This window comes from Oncorhynchus gorbuscha, linkage group LG12 (assembly GCF_021184085.1).
Source record: "Oncorhynchus gorbuscha isolate QuinsamMale2020 ecotype Even-year linkage group LG12, OgorEven_v1.0, whole genome shotgun sequence".
Lineage (NCBI taxonomy): Eukaryota > Metazoa > Chordata > Actinopteri > Salmoniformes > Salmonidae > Oncorhynchus > Oncorhynchus gorbuscha.
This window is the reverse complement of record NC_060184.1, coordinates 45,682,562-45,704,575: the sequence shown is the minus strand read 5'-3', so window position 1 is coordinate 45,704,575 and position 22,014 is coordinate 45,682,562. Positions and strand designations below refer to the sequence as shown.

The 22,014-nt window shown below is 41.2% G+C and overlaps 1 protein-coding gene across 2 annotated transcripts in view; it reads left to right on the top strand.

Moving 5' to 3' along the window:
- LOC123991059 (nuclear receptor-binding protein 2-like) overlaps positions 1-22,014 on the top strand; it is a 64,084-nt gene that overhangs the window by 30,259 nt on the left and 11,811 nt on the right. Inside the window, exons 1-4 of one of the 2 annotated variants that reach the window (XM_046292221.1) lie at positions 16,395-16,489; positions 16,600-16,722; positions 18,746-18,847; positions 19,959-20,048. In XM_046292221.1, the coding sequence (XP_046148177.1) occupies positions 16,645-16,722; positions 18,746-18,847; positions 19,959-20,048 (270 nt within the window). In that variant the 5' untranslated portion in view covers positions 16,395-16,489; positions 16,600-16,644. Of the gene's footprint in view, positions 1-16,394; positions 16,490-16,599; positions 16,723-18,745; positions 18,848-19,958; positions 20,049-22,014 lie in introns of those variants that run through there. The other variant, XM_046292219.1, reaches the window with a different exon arrangement.

The following is a 22,014-nucleotide window of genomic DNA, read 5'->3' as shown; positions in this document are numbered from 1 at the left end:
CATGGAACTCAGTGAGGAATGCTGTATATGGCCTAGGAGGCCTGTAAACAGTAGCTATAAAAAGTGATTGAGTAGGCTGCATAGATTTCATGACTAGAAGCTCAAAAGATGAAAACGCAGTCTTTTTTTGTCAATTGAAATTTGCTATCGTAAATGTTAGCAACACCTCCGCCTTTGCGGGTGGGTGGGGGATATGGTCATTAGTGTAACCAGCAGGGGAGGTCTCATTTTAACACAGTAAATTCATCAGACTTAAGCCATGTTTCAGTGAGGCCAATGAAATGAAGATTATGATTAGTGATTAGTTCATTGACTATAACTGCCTTGGAAGTGAGGGATCTAACATTAAGTAGCCCTATTTTGAGATATGAGATTTCACAATCTCTTTCAACAATGACAGGAATGGAGGAGGTCTTTGTTCCAGTGAGATTGCTAAAGTGAACACCGCCATGTTTAGTTTTGCCCAATCTAGATCGAGGCATAGACACGATCTCAATGGGATAGCTGAGCAGACTACACTGACTATGCTAGTGGAAGACTCCACTAAGCTGGCAGGGTTGCTAAGAGGCAGCAGGCTATCTCATTGTGGAGCTAGAGGAGTTAGAGCCCCGTCTATGTTCATAGATAAGATGAGAGCACCCCTCCAGCTAGGATGGAGTCCGTCACTCCTCAGCAGGCCAGGCTTGGTCCTGTTTGTGGGTGAGTCCCAGAAAGAGGGCCAACTATCTACAAATTCTATATTTTGGGAGGGGCAGAAAACAGTTTTCAAACAAAGATTGAGTTGTGAGACTCTGCTGTAGAGCTCATCACTCCCCCTAACTGGGAGGGGGCCAGAGACAATTACTCGATGCCGACACATCTTTCTAGCTGATTTTCACGCTGAAGCTATGTTGTGCTTGGTGACCTCTGACTGTTTCATCCTAACATTGTTGGTGCCGACGTGGATAACAATATCCCTATACTCTCTACACTCGCCAGTTTTAGCCTTAGCCAGCACCATCTTCAGATTAGCCTTTACGCCGGTAGCCCTGCCCACTGGTAAACAGTGTATGATCACTGGATGATTCTTTTTAAGTCTAATACTACGGATAATGGGGTCGCCAATTACTAGGGTGTTCAATTTGTCAGAGCTAATGGTGGGAGGCTTCGGTGTCTCAGACCCCTTAACGGATGGAGGAGAGACCAGAGAAAACTGGAACTCTGTCTCCGACTCATTGCATAATGGGGAGAACCGGTTGAAAGTTGTCTGTCGGCTGAATGAGCCACACCAGTTGAGCATTCCTACAGCATTTCCTTCCAGAAGCCATGAGAAAATTGTCCGGCTGCAGGGACTGTTCGAGGGGATTTGTACAACTATCTGTACTTATTGGTGGCACAGATGCTGTTTCATCATTTCCTACACTTAAATTACCCTTGCCTAACGATTGCGTCTGAAGCTGGACTTTCAGCACAGTTGTCCTCATCGTAAGGCGATCGTTCTCCTGTATATTATGAGTACTAGAGGTCGACCGATTATGATTTTTCAACACCGATACCGATTATTGGAGGGCCAAAAAAACCCGCTGCCGATTAATCGGCCGTTTTTTTGTTTGTTGTTGTTTTGTTTGTTTTTGTTGTTGTAATAATGACAATTACAACAATACTGAATGAACACTTATTTTAACTTAATATAATACATCAATAAAATCAATTTAGCCTCAAGTACATAATGAAACATGTTCAATTTGGTTTAAATAATGCAAAAACAAAGTGTTGGAGAAGAAAGTAAAAGTGCAATATGTGCTATGTAAGAAAGCTAACGTTTCAGTTCCTTGCTCAGAACATGAGAACATAGGAAAGCTGGTGGTTCCTTTTAATATATCAACCGAGACAGGTGGCTTCTTAGTAGGAAAGAGAGAAACAATGGCCGCATTTGTCTTTTACGCACAAAACACTCTGGGAGACTCCAGCTGACCACTGACACAGTGTTGCCGTTCAGGCTCATTTTTCAAAATAAAAGCCTGAAACTATGTATTGTGACGCTAGACACATTAGGGAAGCTGGTTGATATCTCATTCACTGCTCAATAGGGACGCATAGGAACGCAGAGCTTTCTAAATAAGAGTCCCTTCCTGATTGGATTTTTTCAGTTCTGTTATACTCAGACAATATTTTTACAGTTTCGGAAACTTTAGAGTGTTTTCTATCCTAAGCTGTAAATTATATGCATATTCTAGCATCTTGTCCTGACAAAATAGCCCGTTTACTTTGGGAACGTTATTTTTCCAAAAATGAAAATAATGCCCCCTAGATTCAACAGGTTATTAACATGAGTCTTCAATATTCCCAGGTTAGACGTTTTAGGTTGTAGTTATTATAGGAATTATGGGACTATTTCCCTCTCTCTATACCATTTCATTAACCTTTGACTATTGGATGTTCTTATAGGCACTTTAGTATTGCCAGTGTAACACTATAGCTTCCGTCCCTCTCCTCGCTCCTCCCTGGGCTCGAACCAGCAACACACCGACAACAGCCACCATCGAAGCAGCGTTACCCATGCAGAGCAAGGGAAACAACCACTGCAAGGCTCAGAGCGAGTGACGTTTGAAACGCTATTAGCTCGCACTAACTAGCTAGCCATTTCACTTCGGTTACGCCAGCCTCATCTCGGGAGTTGATAGGCTTGAAGTCATAAACAGCGCAATGCTTGACGCACAACGAAGAGTTGCTGGAAAAACTTATGAAAGTGCTGTTTGAATGAAAGTTAACGCGCCTGCTTCTGCCTACCCCCGCTCAGTCAGATACTTAGATAGTTGTATGCTTGTATGCTCAGTCAGATTATATGCAACGCAGGACACGCTAGATAATATCTAGTAATATCATCAACCATGTGTAGTTAACTAGTGATTGTGATTGATTGCTTTTTATAAGATAACTTTAATGCTAGCTAGCAACTTACCTTGGCTTACTGCATTCGTGTAACAGGCAGTCTCCTTGTGGAGTGCAACGAGAGAGGCAGGTCGTTATTGCGTTGGACTAGTTAACTGTAAGGTTGCAAGATTGGAAATAAAAATGTGTTCTTAACTGACTTGCCTAGTTAAATAAAGGTATTTTAAAAAATCGGCAAATCGACGCCCAAAAATACAGATTTCCGATTGTTATGAAAACTTGAAATTGGCCCTAATTAATTGGCCATTCCGATTTAATCGGTCGACCTCTAATGAGTACAGTGACAGCAATTAGAAGTCACAATGTTAATGTTACTACTTAGCTTCGGCTGGTGGAGGTCGTATAGAACCATGTCCATAAACACTTTTTCACCCCGGACGCTTTATTGAAAAAAGTTGAGCGAGGGGAAAAATAAAAAGTAAAAACTGTAAAGTTGGCAGGTAGCAAAGAAACGTTAGCAACAAACCGCACAGCAGCACGTAAACAAGTCTACAAGTGACTCCTGTAAGGCATTTAGTCCTATACTGTTTATGGGAATTCTCTTTCAAAACTTGGAGAATTCAGGTTATGACTCACGGTGTCAGGGAAACGCGGGGATAAGAGCTCAATGTGTTCTGCTTCACTGCATTGGAAGCTCACAGTCGCGTGTTAGGTACAGTGGTGGGTGAAACAGCCTAGGATATGCTGTGTTCAGTGATAGCTATAGACTGAAGAGGAAAAGCACTGTGAAATATTATAGCCAAGAGGCTTCAAAATATAGCAACGGGTTCAGAACCATTACAAGTCAGAGGAAAAACAGCCTTGCAGTCTCATTATTGAACCCAAAGTTCATCACCCTCCCCAACCGACAGCATGAGATGATTCAGGGGTCTACAAGAAGGGGCAAGGTCTCGAACTCTGCCTCCTCACAGTGGCCTTGGGGGCTATGATATTCTATTCCTGGTTCACAGTAGGATCTATCATGTTGGTCATGGGGCATTCATTCCAAAACCAAACAAAAATGTCCACAAGGCCAACAACACATTAACATTCCTGCTTCAACTATGTTTTTTTCCCCGGAGTAAAAACAGACTCTCTTAAAGCTAGAGATGCCATGCAACTGTAACCCACGGACCAATGGTGTTTTTGACCTCTTATTTTGATAAGGTTTCCTCTCCTAAACACAAATCAAGGCAAATGTGAAACTAACAGAAGAGTGTCAGGTCAGGGATATGAATAATGAACATCTAACCTTATTATTTGCCTGGTAGTCCCTTAGTGCCCTCCAAGTTCATCCTCTCTCTCATTGTTGTCCATAATCTTTGCCATGGCGGCACAAATCTAACCACCGCCTCAATATAAATAACTCCTGTGATCCATGCTCAAGGGATTATAAGAGGTTTTCATTTTCTAATTTGAATGTGTGTCTTGTTCTTGCAGCCTGGTGAGAAGTAAGCAGGTCTTTTGCCTGCAGGGACCAGAGTAGAGAGTAAAATGTGACTCAACACCAATCGACTGTTTGTTAATTAAACATGCTTTGGCTTCTGTGAATGGCCTGCTGCTATGAACTGGTGAGACATAACTTTACGAGTGCAGTAGGCTCCTTTAGTGGACAGCTCAGGGAAATTGGCATTGGATGTTTATAAAAGACTGATTGTAGTAGCGTACACCCCTTGGCCCGTGCTTGGACAGACAATTTGATCCTGCTTTGCCTTTCATTCTGCTAATTTGAATGGACAGTCCTCTGTCACACAATCTGAAATCATAGTGCTCTTTGGCCAACATGCAGCTGTTTGGCATTTTCAACACGCTTTATCTTTCATTGCATTTCATAGTGTCAGTTAGCCTAGCGGTTAAGAGCGCTGGGCCAGTAACCAAAATGTTGCTGGTTCGAATCCCTGACCTAGCCGGGTGAAAATTCTGTCTGTGCTCTTGAGCAAGGCACTTTACCCTAATTGCTCCTGTAAGTCGCTCTCAATAAGAGCATCTGCTAAATGACTAAAATGTCAATCTAAAAATTATGCAAACGTAATAATGGACACTTTAAGCATCTCTCACACAATCTTCGGTCAACATGTTGCCTAACAGCCAGTCAAACTCCAAGCTGTCAGTCCAGTGTGTTACTCAGTCTCTGATTCAGAGGGGTTGGGTTAAATAAGGAAAACACATTTCAGTTGAAGGCATTCAGTTGTACAGCTGACTAGGTACCCCCTTTCCCTTTCATCACACTGCCTCCCAGGGTAAGGGATACAACGGATACCCATCAATCATGAGCACAAGCACTATACTGCCAAAGGACACACTCACTCCCTCAACTGTCTCTTTTTTCTCCCTCGTCTCCCGCCCTTTGTCTCTCCATCTCTCTCTGCATAGGGTCAACATAACAAGCTCAACACGGGTTACTAAACTAATTACAACCATATAACAAAAAAATCAATGGCAGATATTTTTTCATTAAGTTAAATACTTTCCTAGACGCACTCAGATATGTGTTTTTCATTTAGTCCGCTTACACGAGAAAGAACATTTAAACAAAACTTGAAACATATTCAAGTGAGTGCCTGGCTTAATTTTTTTATTTTTATGTGATCGATGGTTGGCTCCAAGCACACTTTCATTAATTTTCACAAGAGAATAAGAATGGAGCACATTCATTCCCTTTTCAGATATTGTGCAGACCTTTTACATTATTTTCTATGTTTCTAATGGACTGTAACATATTGTCAGATTTTAGGCGTGTGCTTGCTTTATTTTGAAAGATAAGATGGGTGTGAGATAATGCCAGTTGGATGTGACCAACATTCACTTCTTGCACGCCACCAAAACTTTGTCCAAGCTGCTCTTCTTACAGTAACTGGCCACTGTGTCAAATAGTGCAAACTTGTCTTTGCTAAACTGGCCAAGCCAAGCTGTAGGTTTTCACCCTGCGTTACCTCTTACTTTCTCTTCCTGGCACAGTGCTGAACTTGTTTGATCTCTTGAGGTTTGCCTCTGAGGTTTTGCAAGGGGTTCAGACTCAGACCCTGTTGTTCCTCCTCCCCCTCCTCTGTAGTGGCCTTTTTAAACAGGCAATAAGTGTGATTTTACAAACATGAATTGGATAATCCAGTGGGCAGCAATTACCCCTCTTTATGGAGAACTTGAATACATGGGTGGATTTTTGCCAGGCTCTAATAAGCCTCTCCGGGAACAAAGTAAATCTCAGATGTTTTTAAGTAGTGGGACAGGTGCCAGATTCAGGTCAAAGCAAGCACTCATCCCATTAGCCTGGCTGCCGTACCGATCGACTGACTGGGCCGTGTAGAAGTCTCACCCAGTTCTAACCATTCTTTCTGGAATTTGACTGTTTGTGTTCATAATAACACATTTTTGAGCAATTCATCTTTGTTTTGTAAACTTGCCATTTTTATATTTTATTCCAATTTTAATTGGCTGCTGACAGCATTGTCGAGGTGCAAATGCATATATTTAGCCTGAAAGGGCTCCAACTGCAGAGCAGTGTCTGATTTCCACCCTAATGTAATAATCATAAAGGCCCTGCTTCTGGTTCTCTCATGAAAGTTTACGGTCTTGGAAGGCATAAACACCCATTTGATTTAGTGTTGTTGCCTGCATTGGAGAAAGATCTAGTTCATCACTTTAAGTGGTGATTGGCAAATGCCGCTAAAAGTGGTATGCAGTGAACATGATCTCCATAATATTGCGTTGTACCTGGCCTCTCGGAGCATGAAAGTCACATTGGTCTTCATAAATCTCTAATGCATGATGTATTAATTATGTGCTTATTGGAGTCGTGCTCATTGAAGTTGTAGAATGTGTGAAAGAAGCTGTATATCATTTGATATACAGCGGGGTCCATAATTATTGGCACCCTTGGTAAAGATGAGCAAAGAAGACTGTATAAAATAAACAATACAAATACTGAGCTATGTTCCATGCTCAAAACAATTATATTATTTTATAATGATACAATTGCTGAAGTAATAAATAACAAAATATGGGTCAAGATTATTGGCACCCCTGGTTTTAGTACTCCAGCACCGTTGCGAGGATAATGAGACTGAGCCTTTTTATAAGATGTTTTATGAGATTGGAGAACACATTGGGAGGGATCTTTGACCATTCTTCCAGACAGAATCTTTCCAGATCTTTGATCTCCTTCGTCTGTGCGTATGGACTGCCCTCTTCAATTCAAACCACATGTTTTCAATGGGGTTCAAGTCCAGAGACTGAGATGGCCATTGCAACATGTTGATATTGTGGTCAATTAACCATTTCTTTGTGTATTTTGATGTGTGCTTGGGGTTATTGTTTAGCTGGAAGCCTCCTGGCAGGGGCAAACAGGTTTTGGGCTAAAATGTCCTGCAACTTGGTAAAGTTAACCAGGCTATTGATTTATTTAACATTTTTTTCTTTACAAAATTAAACAGTTTATACTTCGTCAATATACATTTTTATATAACCATCCCCAACTGAGCATAGATAACTCATTTCCATATTGCTTGACCGAGCAACTCAGAAATCAGTTTGAAATATAGCTCTCCCTGTTAAGGTTTTCTTGCGGTGAAAGAGAGGCGGACCAAAATGCAGCGTGGTTATTTTGATACTTGTTTAATAAAATATAAACATGAACAATACAAAACAATAAATGCAACGTGAAAACCTAAACAGCCTATACTGGTGCAAACTAACACAGAGACAGGAACAATCACCCACGAAACACTCAAATAATATGGCTGCCTAAATATGGTTCCCAATCAGAGACAACGATAAACACCTGCCTCTGATTGAGAACCACTCCAGACAACCATAGACTTTTCTAGATAACTCCACTATACCACAATTCCAATACCTACAACAAAAAAAAGACAAAACACACCACATAATTAACCCATGTCACACCCTGGCCTGACCAAATGAATAAAGAAAACACAAAATACTTAGACCAGGGCGTGACACTCCCTTTAATCTTTTCAACAAACAATTGTTAATGGATAATGCATTTTTAAACACACATTCCCTTCACCTCATTGTTTTGAGATGCTGATATGAATTGAGCAGGTTCTTATCAGGCTACACAGCACCCCCTAGATTGGAAGAAACCCGACTAAGTACTGTACTGATCCTCACTAAAGTACTGTACCGACCCTACTGTTCAGTCGTGTGGTCAGGTGCCACACAGAGGGACTTACGGAAATTGCAGTTGGCTCAGAACAGGGCAGCACGGCTGGCCATTGGATTTTTAAACCTGTCCAAATAGAATACTCTGTCCCTGTCAACTTCATCCATAGATAGACAATCTCTCAAGTTTCACCTGATCATTTTCTTGAAGGCCATGTCAAGGATGGAATGTACGAGAGCAAGGCAGGATGAAAGATCTTAAGCCCCGAGTCAGTAGACACAAAGCTGTACCATAACACAGAGCTGTTGGACACCATACAATCAAAACACACTGGGAAGCCTTGTTGATGTTGCCTTTGCTCCTGCGAGCTTGAGTGGGAAGTGGAGACGGCAAGATTCCTCATCATGTCCCAAACACAAAACAATTTGGGGATTTGGGAGACGTTGACAGTATAGAGCCACTTAATTCAACCATTTAAAAAAACACAACTTCAAATGTGCTTACATCAACAATGAAAAGATTTGTCTACAGATTTTAATTGTAACAACATGGGCTTTACCGGTCCTACAAAAGCTCTGAAAAATATTTAATGTCTTCTGTTCCATGAAAATGTATGGAATACTCCCCCCCGTCCCATTTGTGATCCATGAAAGCGTGATTACTCTTCTCTCTTTGTCTGCTGTGTCCAGTGTGTTGTACTTCTTCAAGTACCAGGGTTACAAGTAGAGGTCGACCGATTAATCAGAATGGCCGATTAATTGTGGCCGATTTCAACTTTTCATTACAATCGTAAATCTGTATTTTTGGACACCGATTTGGCCGATTATTATTATTTTTTAACATTTTTTTTACACCTTTATTTAATCTTTATTTAACTAGGCAAGTCAGTTAAGAACACATTCTTATTTTCAATGACCTAGAAACGGTGGGTTAACTGCCTCGTTCAGGGGCAGAACGACAGATTTTCACCTTGTCAGCTCGGGGGATCCAATCCTGCAACCTTACAGTTAACTAGTCCAACGCTATAACCACCTGCCTCTCGTTGCACTCCAAAAGGAGACTGCCTGTTACGCGAATGCAGTAAGCCAAGGTAAGTTGCTAGCTAGCATGAAACTTATCTTATAAAAAAACAATCAATCATAATCACTAGTTAACTACACATGGTTGATGATATTACTAGTTTATCTAGCGTGTCCTGCGTTGCATATAATTGATGTGTATCATTGTTCCAATGTGTACCTAACCATGAACATCAATGCCTTTCTTAAAATCAATACACAGAAGTATATATTTTTAAACCTGCATATTTAGCTAAAAGAAATCCAGGTTAGCAGGCAATATTAACCAGGTGAAATTGTGTCACTTCTCTTGCGTTCATTGCACGCAGAGTCAGTGTATATGCAACAGTTTGGGCCACCTAATTTGCAGGGTTTTTCGTAATTATGACATAATAATAATAATAATAATATATGCCATTTAGCAGACGCTTTAACATTGAAGGTTGTGCAATGTAACAGCAATATTTAGACTTATGGATGCCACCCGTTAAATAGAGTACGGAACGGTTCCGTATTTCATTGAAAGAATAAACATCTTGTTTTCGAGATGATAGTTTCCGGATTCGACCATATTAATGACTACGGCTCGTATTTCTGTGTGTTATTATGTTATAACTAAGTCTATGATTTGATGGAGCAGTCTGACTGAGCGATGGTAGGCACCAGCAGGCTCGTAAACATGAATTCAAACAGCACTTTCGTGCGTTTTGCCAGCAGTTCTTCGCTGTGCTTCAAGCATTGAGCTGTTTATGACTTCAAGCCTATCAACTCCCGAGATTAGGCTGGTGTAACCGATGTGAAATGGCTAGCTAGTTAGCAGGGTGCGCGCTAATAGCGTTTCAAACGTCACTCGCTCTGATACTTGGAGTGGTTGTTCCCCTTGCTCTGCATTGGTAACGCTGCTTCGAGGGTGGCTGTTGTCGATGTTTTTCTGGTTTGAGCCCAGTTAGGAGCGAGGAGAGGGACGGATACTATACTGTTACACTGGCAATACTAAAGTGCCTATACAAATAGTATAGAGAGGAATAGTCCTATAATTCCTATAATAACTCAAACTTCTTATCTGGGAATATTGAAGACTTTTACTTTCTTCTCCAACACTTTGTTTTTGCATTATTTAAACCAAATTGAACATGTTTCATTATTTATTTGATGCTAAATTGATTTTATTGATGTATTATATTAAGTTAAAATAAGTGTTCATTCAGTATTGTTGTAATTGTCATTATTAAAAGTCTATTTTAAAAAATCGGCCGATTGAATCTATCTCCTTTTTTTTATCCTCCAATAGTCTGTATCGGCGTTGAAAAATCCTAATCGATCGACCTCTAGTGTGTAGTGGTGCTGTCTCAAGTGTTGGGTTTCCCGGCAGTGTATCTATAATCCGGTTATTTCCAGGGAGGCCTGAGATCAGATCTTCAGTCATTTGTGCTGTCTCCCAAATGGCAAACTATTCCCTTTATAGTGCACTACTTTTGACCAGGTCCCATAGAGCTCTGGTCAAAAGTGTGCACTATAGGCTATAGAGTGCCATTTGCGACTCAGCCCTGGTTTCCTCCAGTTAGGGTTTGGAGCAGAGCCAGAGATGGACATCCACAAGCCAATTTATGCCTACTATAAGTGTATCCGGGGTTGGTGTGAAATGCTTAGTATGCATTTTTGACACCATTCTCACCCCCCCTCCTGCAGCCTAGGTTGCGCCCCCGGCCAGAGGATTGTGGCTGACTGTCTGTGGATTACCTGTGGCTGACTGCTTATGGATTCAACAACATCGTTTTAAAATCAGCTTACTGTTGATCATTACATTTGTTTGACATACATTTTAGATAGCTTTGAGTTATATTAGTATCTGACTAGTTTACTTGTTTATTAGTATTAGGAAATGGACTGGTACAGTGAATGTAAATAGGGCGGCAGGTAGCATAGTGGTTAAGGTTCAAGTCCAAGAGTTACTAGGTGAAAAATCTGTCGATGTTCCTTTGAGCAAGGCGTATAACCCTAATTGTACCTGTATGTCGCTCTGGATAAGTCGTTTCCTAAATGACAAAAATAAATAAATAAACAAGCATTTTGAATATGGGTATTTCCATGTAAAAAGCCCCATGAGCATTAACACGTGAAGTTCATAGGAGCATATCAAATTTGGTGTCAAATGAAAGCTAAGAGTCTATATTTGTGAGAAATGACGGCATATATAAATGTTTCTACCATTCTCCATCCCAAACATTTGTAATAAACAAAGGTTTTGATTTCTGGTCAAACAGACGGAATAGGGCTTAGAAACCATCTACCAGAAAAAGTCTTAAAATGTATTAGAAATACATAAAAACACTAATATTAAGACCCCTGCCAACTAATATCAACATTTATATTTCATTTTGTTGAAATGATGTGCCTTCTGTAAGTTAAGAAATAATGCCTAGTGTCATTCTGTTTCCAAAAACCCACATATCTTGAAGATATTTTCAAATTTAAATCCCTCATGAGGAGGAAGGTTAATGAAAGTTCACAGAAGTTACAAGTAAACCAATTAGTTAGTGTTTTACTGATAACAATTTGGTTTATGATATATTACGTGATTACAACACATCATTCTGTTACCAAATCAGTAACAGAATGACCCCAAAATCTGTAAAAGAATAATTGCAACTGAATTGGCTACCATGGGAATGCCATAGATGTCTCAAAGTATTGAGGGAGCGTGTAATTGGCATGCTGACTGCAGGACTGTCCACCAGCACTGTTGCTGAATTTAATGTTCATTTCTCTACAGTAAGCCACCTTCCACGTCGTATTAGAGAACCTCCACATCCTGCTTCACCTGCGGGATCGTCTGAGACCAGACATCCTGGACAGCTGATGGAACTGTTGGTTTGCACAACCAAATCATTTCTGCACAAACTGTCAGAAACCGTCTCAGGGAAGCTCATCTGTGTGTCGTCCTCTCCAGGGTCTTGACCTGACTGCAGTATGGCGTCGTAACCGACAAACATTTTCTGTTTACATTTTTTAAAGTAGTCATTGTGCACAGAGTTGTATGGTTTGTTTAAATTTGCAATCAATGTTTTTTGTTTGACATACTTTTAAAGTGAAAAATCATAGTCTCAGTATCATCATGTTACTGTGAATTGCCCATATCTATCGGACTAAATAGACTTTACAAACAACAGACAGATTTACTGAAATTATTATCATTATCTGATCATATTCTTTTAACACCAAAACATCAACATTAATGTTTGTTTTTTTGACCTGAACCCAACAACTTTTTCCTCAATCTTAACCCACCTCCCTTCAGCAACCAATCACAGCCTGTTTACTAGTTTCACCCTACCATGACTGAGCACCAAACTCCACCACCCCAACAAACACCCCCAGGGAGCACACTCAAGCACAGGGGGCTAACTGTTTCGTAACGGAGGGAAAATAAACAACAGCATCCAAACATGAGTCCCTGTGTAGCCCCAGTAGACATGCTTTATAGTAGCTCAAAGACCATGGAATCCCCAGCCAGCCAGCCACCCCATTAGTTCCACTATGTCAGAGCATTGTGTTCTTACTTCGCTCTTATTTATAATGTAATCTCCCTACAGCCCCTTTAGACTAGGGCTCTCCGTACTTCAAGTTGGAGAGTATTGGAACCACACTGCTGGTTCAGTTGTGTAATAGATAAAGCCAACCGTGTTAACAAGAACATTTTAACTATGATATTGATAGGCTGTATACTGTGTATACACCAGATATTGGTTTTCTCTACAGACATAGCAGTGATATTAAAAGCATCTTGTGCGGTCAACACTGTGTTGCGACCTCACGTAAGGCCTATGCGGTCAAGTCATCATGTGCCAATGCCAATCGCCTACGCACCTTGGGTAGAACGCAGCGCTAGGTGGGCAGAGTATGGGCCAAAGCAGCCTGGGAGGATGCCAATGTGGCAGGCTGCAGTCATCTGGGCTGTATATTTATGGCAGTGGGCACAGCAGGGTGGGTCTGTGGATTGGGTGTGGGCTTGTTGATTAACAATGTGGTAACACCATGGTGAAAGAGGCCATTTTAAATGTGTTTATAACTATAGTATGTGTAAGCTCTTGCATTTCATGAAGGTGCCTATGAAAATGTCTACTGTGCTGCTACTACTACTACGTAATTACTGTTTAAGATATTAATAGTAAATTCAATTATAACTTGAAAGCTTATTTATTTATTTTTTTATTTCAACTTTATTTAACCAGGTTGGCAAGTTGAGAACAAGTTCTCATTTACAACTGCGACCTGGCCAAGATAAAGGAAAGCAGTTCGACACGAACAACAACACAGAGTTACACATGAAGTAAAACAAACATACAGTCAATAACACAATAGAAAAATAAGTCTATATACAATGTGAGCAAATGAGGTGAGAAGGGAGGTAAAGGCAAAAAAGGCCATGGTGGCGAAGTAAATACAATATAGCAAGTAAAACACTGGAATGGTAGATTTGCAGTGGAAGAATGTGCAAAGTAGAAATATAAATAATGGGGTGTAAAGGAGCAAAATAAATAAATAAATACAGTAGGGGAAGAGGTAGTTGTTTGGGCTAAATTATGGATGGGCTATGTACAGGTGCAGTAATATGTGAGCTGCTCTGACAGCTGGTGCTTAAATCTAGTGAGGGAGAAAAGTGTTTCCAGTTTCAGAGATTTTTGTAGATCGTTCCATTTATTGGCAGCAGAGAACTGGAAGGAGAGGCGGCCAAAAGAGGAATTGCTTTTGGGGGTGACCAGAGAGCTATACCTGCTGTAGCGCGTGCTACAGGTGGGTGCTGCTATGGTGACCAGCAAGCTGAGATAAGGGGGGACTTTACCTAGCAGGGTCTTGTAGATGACCTGGAGCCAGTGGGTTTGGCGGCGAGTATGAAGCGAGGGCCAGCCAACGAGAGCGTACAGGTCGCAGTGGGGGGTAGTATATGGGGCTTTGGTGACAAAACGGATGGCACTGTGATAAACTGCATCCAATTTATTGAGTAGGGTATTGGAGGCTATTTTGTAGATGACATCGTCGAAGTCGAGGATCGGAATGATGGTCAGTTTTACGAGTGTATGTTTGGCAGCATGAGTGAAGGATGCTTTGTTGCGAAATAGGAAACCAATTCTAGATTTAACTTTGGATTGGAGATGTTTGATGTGGGTCTGGAAGGAGAGTTTACAGTCTAACCAGACACCTAGATATTTGTAGTTGTCCACATATTCTAAGTCAGAACCGTCCAGAGTAGTGATGCTGGACGGGCGGGCAGGTGCAGGCAGTGATCGGTAGAAAAGCATGCATTTAGTTTTACTTGTATTTAAGAGCAGTTGGAGGCCACGGAAGGAGGTCTGGAGGGTTGTTAACAGTGTCCAAAGAAAACCGATAGATTACTTTTTGTTTCCATGACTGAGCAGATTTGTGACATCAGTTTATTGACAGCTAATTTAACAGTTTGTTGAACAGCTAATTTCACCATTTGCGCCAACCCTGTCTCTTTAATCAAACGACAATGTTTTGGTCATTATTATTCAAGAATCTGGCACTTTGCCACACCCATGTGTTAATGTTAAAATCCTCCCACTGCTAAATGGCATATTGTTAGACTTAGCCTATATTGTAATTATCCTTTGTGATCATTATATTATTACAAGCCTATCATGTTTTGCTGACGAGCACAGACTGGGGCATTCCACCTCAAAAAGCACAAGAAAAAGATTGTTCTGAAATTGTTTCTGTTAGAAACAGAAAATGTGCATTCCCACAAAATTATTTTATTGAAATAAAATGTGATCTCTGAGAAATGAAGCTAATTGATTGCACCCAAATTGGCCATTTGAATTAATAGGATTCCTATAATAGTCAATTAATATATAGTACCTAAAATCCGATTTGGACTAAACTTATTTCTAGGTATGGTACTGCATTGGTACTGCATTGTATGCAAACACCACTTTCAGCTGCCAACTTGAGCTGCCAACGATTCCAAATATTTCTTCAGCCATTCAAATCCTCCTGCAGCAGGATAATTTTCCTCCTGTACAGGATGGCTTGAGAAGAGGTGATAATCAAGTATGGCTTATGCCGATTCTGTAAATGCTATTAAGTTTAATGTAAATCTTACACGAGGCATAACACAGCATATCCTGTAAAAGATCGGTGTTGCTCTGGAACACAGACACAAACACTGTTGCTGCTGCTCCGTTCAGAGTCAGTCTGACCTTTTCCCTGACTGTGTCCTCAAGTCTGTTAGCACTACATGCCCCTGGCAGTTGACTCCCTCGCCCAAATCTTTCTCTCTCTCTTTGGCTCTGCCCTTCTCCGTCACATCCTATTGCTCAGGATCATTAAGAGACTTCCGGGTATTAACAAGTGGAATGGGTTTGGGTGCATCGTACAATTGAATACTGCAGTAGATGTGTAGCCGTTGAACCTGTCAGGTTTTCTAAGGGTTTCACGGTAACAGCTGATCTTTGTACTGTTCAACATTTTTCTGACTCTATAGAGACAGGAAGGGCAGCCCTCCTGTATCTGTCAAGAACAGGTTCGACCACTGTGGGCCTTACTTTTGCCACTTTTGTGTTATCTGTACATCAGGGGAGAAGGGATTGGGATAAGCTATCTCGTGTGCTTAGCTCTGAGCTGCAATGTGTGAGTGACTATTCTCTTGCTAGCTGTATTCTGGGCTGAGCAGTCATCTGTGCTGTGTTAATGCATACTCACTGTTCATCTGAGGCGGAAGGAATGGGAGCCCAGGGCTTGTCTGTCTCTGTCTGCTCTGCCAGGCTCTGGAACACAGATACAAACAGTGCTGCTGCTCCGCTCGGAGTCAGTCTGGCCTTTTCCCTGACTCAGTGTCCTCATAAGTCTGATAGCACCACATGCCCCTGGCAGTCGGCTCCCTCGCCCAAATCTTTCTCTCTCTATTTGGCTTTGTCCTTCTTTCTCACATCCTATTGCTCACCCCCACTCCCAATTTCTCTCTCATCCCCTCTCTCCCAATCTCTCTTTTGTTCTCAGTCCCATCCCCCTTCCCCCTTGTCTCGCCTTTTCATGAATCCATCTCTTCACTCCGGAAGTATCTCTGATCCTCGCTCCCCTTGTCTTTTTGCGTCATCATGACACAGATGGTCGGTGGGGGCAGCAGGTTTTTTAGCAGTCAGACGTTATGGGACATCAGTGCTATAGAATTTTTGTTTACATAAGATCCATATCTGCCCATTTAATGAATGAAAACCGGTATCCATTCAGGATTTAAAATGGGGATGCACAGCTTTGCAAAACGGCTGGAAATCCTCCCCATGCAGGGTCATTCTAAATCTCCTGTGATGTTTTGCAGCCAAAGAGAGCATGGCTGGCTCCGAAACATCTAAATGATTCACGATAATGGCTACATGTAGTAAGTTATGGCTGGAACAAGACACATGCTATATTTATGCTTGTTCCTCCTCAGCTATTGCATATGCAGCACTTGTGAGATCTTTTGTGTGTGTTTGTCTCCCCCTGTAGATCAGTCAAGGTAATGTCCCAGGTGTTGAGAGTGCTTCACTGGCCATGGACACAGAGGAGGGAGTGGAGGTGGTGTGGAATGAGGTGCTCTTCAATGACAGGAAGGTCTTCAAGGCACAGGAGGTACGTAAGACAGAAGCTGTGCACCCTATTCCCTATATAGTGCATTACTTTTGACAAGGGTTCATAGGACACTATATGGGGCATAGGGTGCCAATTGGGATGCAGACAGGGTTTCAATTGTCAATGGCTATATTATGTTCTATTCAGAGGAGGCTGGTGGGAGGGGCTATGGGAGGACGAGCTCATTGTAATGGCTGAATCAATGGAACGGGGTCAAACATGGTTTCCATAGTTCGATGAGTTTGATACCGTTCCATTTATTTCATTCCAGCCAATACAATGAGCCTGTCCTCCCATAGCACCTCCCACCAGCCTCCTCTGGTTCCATTCTATGTACTTTCATTCTCCAGAGAAAGCTCACCAATGGAAGTAGAAGTCAATGAATTATAAGTGCACATTTTGGCAAACCATCTATTACTGTACATACAGTACCAGTCAAAAGCTTGGACACACCTACTTATTCATGGGTTTTTTCTTTATTTTTTAAACTATTTTCTACATTGTAGAATAATAGAGAAGACATCAAAACTATTAAATAACACAAATGGAATCATGTAGTATTAAATCAATCAAAATATATTTTATATTTGAGATTCTTCAAAGTAGCCACCCTTTGCCTTGATGACAACTTTGCACTCTCTTGGCATTCTCTCAACCAGCTTCACCTGGAATGCTTTTCCAACAGTCTTGAAGGAGTTCGCACATATGCTGAGCACTTGTTGGCTGCTTTTCCTTCAGACTGTGGTCCAACTCATCCCAAACCATCTCAATTGGGTTGAGGTTGGGGGATTGTGGAGGCCAAGTCATCTGATGCAGCACTCCATCCCTCTCCTTCTTTGTCAAATAGTCCTTACACAGCCTGGAGGAGTGTTGGGTCATTCTCCCGTTGAAAAACAAATGACAGTCCCACTTTGCACAAACCAGATGGGATGACTTATAGCTGCAGAATGCTGTGGTAGCCATGCTGGTTAAGTGTGCCTTGAATTCTAAATAAATCACAGACAGTGTCACCAGCAAAGGAACCCAACACCATCACACCTCCTCCTCCATGCTTCACGGTGGGAACCACACATGTGGAGGTCATCCATTCACCTACTCTACGTCACAAAGACACAGTGGTTGGAATCAAAAATCTCAAATTTGGACTCATCAGACCAAAGGACAGATTTCCACTGGTCTAATGTCCATTTCTTGTGTTTCTTGGCCCAAGCAAGTCTCTTCTTATTGGTGTCCTTTAGTAGTGGTTTCTTTGCAGCAATACGGCCATGAAGGCCTGATTCACGCTGTCTCTTCTGAACAGTTGATGTTGAAATGTGTCTGTTACTTGAACTATTAAGCATTTATTTGGGTTGCAATTTCTGAGGCTGGTAACTCTAATGAACATATCGTCTGAAGAGGAGGTAACTCTGGGTCTTTTTTTCCTGTGGCGGTCCTCATGAGAGCCAGTTTCATCATAGTGCTTGATTGTTTTTGCGACTGCCTTGTTAAAAGTTCTTGAAATTCTCCTTATTGACTGATCTTCATGTCTTAAGGTAATGATGGACTGTCATTTCTCTTTGCTTATTTGAGCTGTTCTTGTCATAATATGGACTTGGTCTTTTACCAAGTAAGGCTATCTTCTGTATACCACCCCTACCTTGTTACAACACAACTGATTGATAATTAAGAAGGAAAGAAATTCCACAAATGAACTTTTAACAAGGCACATCTATTAATTGAAATGCCATCCAGGTGACTCATGAAGCTGGTTGAGAGAATGCCAAGAGTGTGCAAAGCTGTCATCAAGGCAAAGGGAGACTACTTTGAAGAATCTCAAATATAAAATATATTTTGATTTGTTAAACTTTTTTGGTTACTACATGATTCCATATGTGTTATTTCATAGTTTTGATGTCTTCACTATTAATCTACAATGTAGAAAATAATACAAAATAAATAAAAACCCTTGAATGAGTAGGTGTGTCCAAACTTTTGACTGGTAGTGTATGTACTCAAACCTCTCCCCGCCCCATCTGTTTTTCAGGAAAAGATAAAGGAGATGTTTGAGAACCTGATGCAGGTTGAGCACCCAAATATAGTGAAGTTCCATAAGTACTGGCTGGACATGAGAGAGAGTCAAGCTCGGGTATGTCTGCTATCTATACTGAACAAAAACATAAACGCAACATATAAAAGTGTTGGTCCCATGTTTCATGTGCTGAAATAAAAGATCCCAGAAATGTTCCATACTCACAAAAATCTTATTTCTCATAAATGTGTTTACATCCCTGTTAGTGAGTATTTCTAATTTTCCAAGATAATCCTGACCGGTGTGCTATATCAAGAAGCTGATGAAACAGCATGATCATTACACAGGTGCATCTTGTGCTGGTGTAACTGGTGTGAAATGGCTAGCTAGTTAGCGGGGTGTACGCTAATAGCGTTTCAATCGGTGATGTCACTTGCTCTGAGACCTTGAAGTAGTTGTTTCCCTTGCTCTGCAAGGGCCGAAGCATTTGTGGAGCAATGGATAACGATGCTTCGAGGGTGGCTGTTGTCGATGTGTGCAGAGGGTCCCTGGTTCGAGCCCGGGTAGGGGCAAGGAGAGGGACGGAAGCTATACTTTTACACTGGGGACAATAAAAGGCCACTCTAAAATGTGCAGTTTTGTCATACAACACAGTTTTGACGGAGCGTGCAATTGGCATGCTGACTGCAGGAATATCCACCAGAGCTGTTGCCAGAGAATTTAATGTTAATTTCTCTACCATAAGCCGCATCCAACGTCATTTTTAGTGAACTTAGTACGTCCAACCGGCCTCACAACCGCAGACCACGTGTGACCACGCCAGCCCAGGACCTCCACATCCGGCTTCTTCATCTGCGGGATCATCTGAGGAGGGAAAGAGGGGTGCTGAGGAGCATTTCTGTCTGTAATAAAGCCCTTTTGTGGAGAAAAACTAATTCTGATTGGCTGGGCCTGGCTCCCAAGTGGGTGGGCCTATGCCCTCCCAGTCCAGCCATGGCTGCACCCCTGCCCAGTCATGTAAAATCCATAGATCAGGGCCTAATGAATTTATTTAAATTGACTGATTTCCTTCTAACTCAGTAAAATCTTTGAAATTGTTCCATGTTGCGTTTATATATTTTTTCATAATAGATCATTCTCACTCACTCTCGGGAAATGTTTCTCTCCCTTCATCTCTTGGGTTGGTCTGCAGACTGATAGTATCTCTTTCTGCTAATCTGTTGGACAGGTCATCTTTATCACAGAGTACATGTCCTCAGGAAGCCTAAAGCAGTTTCTCAAGAAAACCAAGAAAAACCACAAGACCATGAATGTCAAGGTCAGTGTCTCTCCCATAGGGGAAATACCCTCTGACATCTGTGACACTAGTCAGTTAATGACATACTTGTTGATTCCCACAGTACCATGAGTTGGGTTATGTTCAGTAGGGAGAAAACATTTGAAACGGGGAGGTAGTACCTGAACTGTCCAATAAGAACACAGATTTACATTCTCCGTTTGAAAACGTTTTTCTACCTTGTGCCCTACTGAGCATGTGCCTGATCAGACATTAGAGGATTATACTTTGGTAGTTCCATTTGTCGGTCAGCTCCGTATGGAAAAAGTGGTAAGCAAGTTAGGTCCAAATAAATAGATTTTCACCAAGTCAAATGTATTTATTATATTGGAGGTTTCGTGATGCTTTTATCTAAACCAAAGTAGATCATTTAAAGATTGTTCAATACATCAGTTGGGGTCTCTATAAGCTTCAATATGAAGTCCTAAACCTAGTTTGTAAGTGCATCCTTGTAGCTGTGTGGGCTAATATAGACAGAATGCTTGGAATAAGTTGAAACCAATGGCCATGTGGTAAGTTGAGCCAATGGCAAGTTGAGTAAATTGAAGTGTTTTCTTCCCAGGCGTAATGCAAGGCATTGTTGCTGGGATATGAGGTAAAAACAGGGCCTGGCCTATGTTAAGTGTTTGTTAGGTGTTAAGCCTGTGTTAAAAGATGCTTACAATTATTTAAAGGCAAAAAAGTGATTGTGGTTGTGTTGAATTGTGTTTGGGAAATAAAAATAGATGTGGTTTTTAAAAAGGTAGTGGTAAGATTAACTTACCCTGTCCTGCTGCTCAGTTTGTCCCCAAATTGGCACAAATTTACCCTGGGTATGGGGTAAGTTATGTTTTTAAAACTGTGATGTTTACATGAATTCTGATTATTTCCAGTGATACACAACATCCTGAAATATATGTAAATATCTTTGTTATAAAGAACACTATATTTCCCTTGACGGAGAGATGCTGAATGTAAAAAATGTAAATGCTGAATGTAAAAAATGGCTAAACTTAGCCCACTCTGCCTTACAACACAGCAATGGGGGAGTCTGTGCACTAGCGCCCTCTACTGAAGATCATTAGAATCAAGTTTGGCAAGGCCAATGAACATGATTCACTCCTTCAATTCTTCCGCTCTTCACCTTGAGCTGAGCAGAACAATACAGGCAATTCTTAAACAAACATTGGAATGTGACATTTATCAGGCTCGCTCGTCCTTCTGGACATTGTTTGTTAAAGTTTGGGAACTAGTTTTGTGAAGTTTCCTTTCAATTTGTTGTTTATTATTCTGCCTGTTTAGCCTCGCTAACTTGTTTTAATCAGGGTTGGTTAGGTTACTTTTTAAATGTAGTCCATTACATTTGCTAGTTACCTTTCCAAAATTTGAATCAGTAACGTCATTTTTGGATTACCCAAAAGCAGTAACGTAATCTGATTAGTTTCCATTAGTTTTGGATTACTTTCCTCTTAAAAGGCATTAGAAGAAGACAAAAAAGGATCCATCAAACGCATTTGGTGTCATCATCATAGTGGTCTCTGACTTGTGGTTAAACTCGCTCAGATGTAACAAACTTAAACTTGAATATCATTGAGAAAACAGGTGTCAGTGTATTTTTTTTCTCCCAACCATCCTTTCTGAAGATATAATAATTTCATTTTCCAACCGTATCTGTAATCTGATCACTAGTAACGTAACAGATTCAGTTTTGTTGGGAATCAGATTACATGTAACTCCCCAACCCTGGTTGTAAGTAAAATGACTGGCACGAACGAGTCGACATAGTCTGTTAAGCCGGTCACAACCTTGCCCACAGTCATGCGGTCTCACCATGTCTTTGAATGATACTCACAAGAGTTGTCTTGTATGTCTCGGCTGGGTGCATGCTCATGCTGCCCTGGATCGAACCTGCTTGCATCCTTATGCAGCCTTCACCCCTAAGGTCATGACTATGTCCTACAGGTCTCTA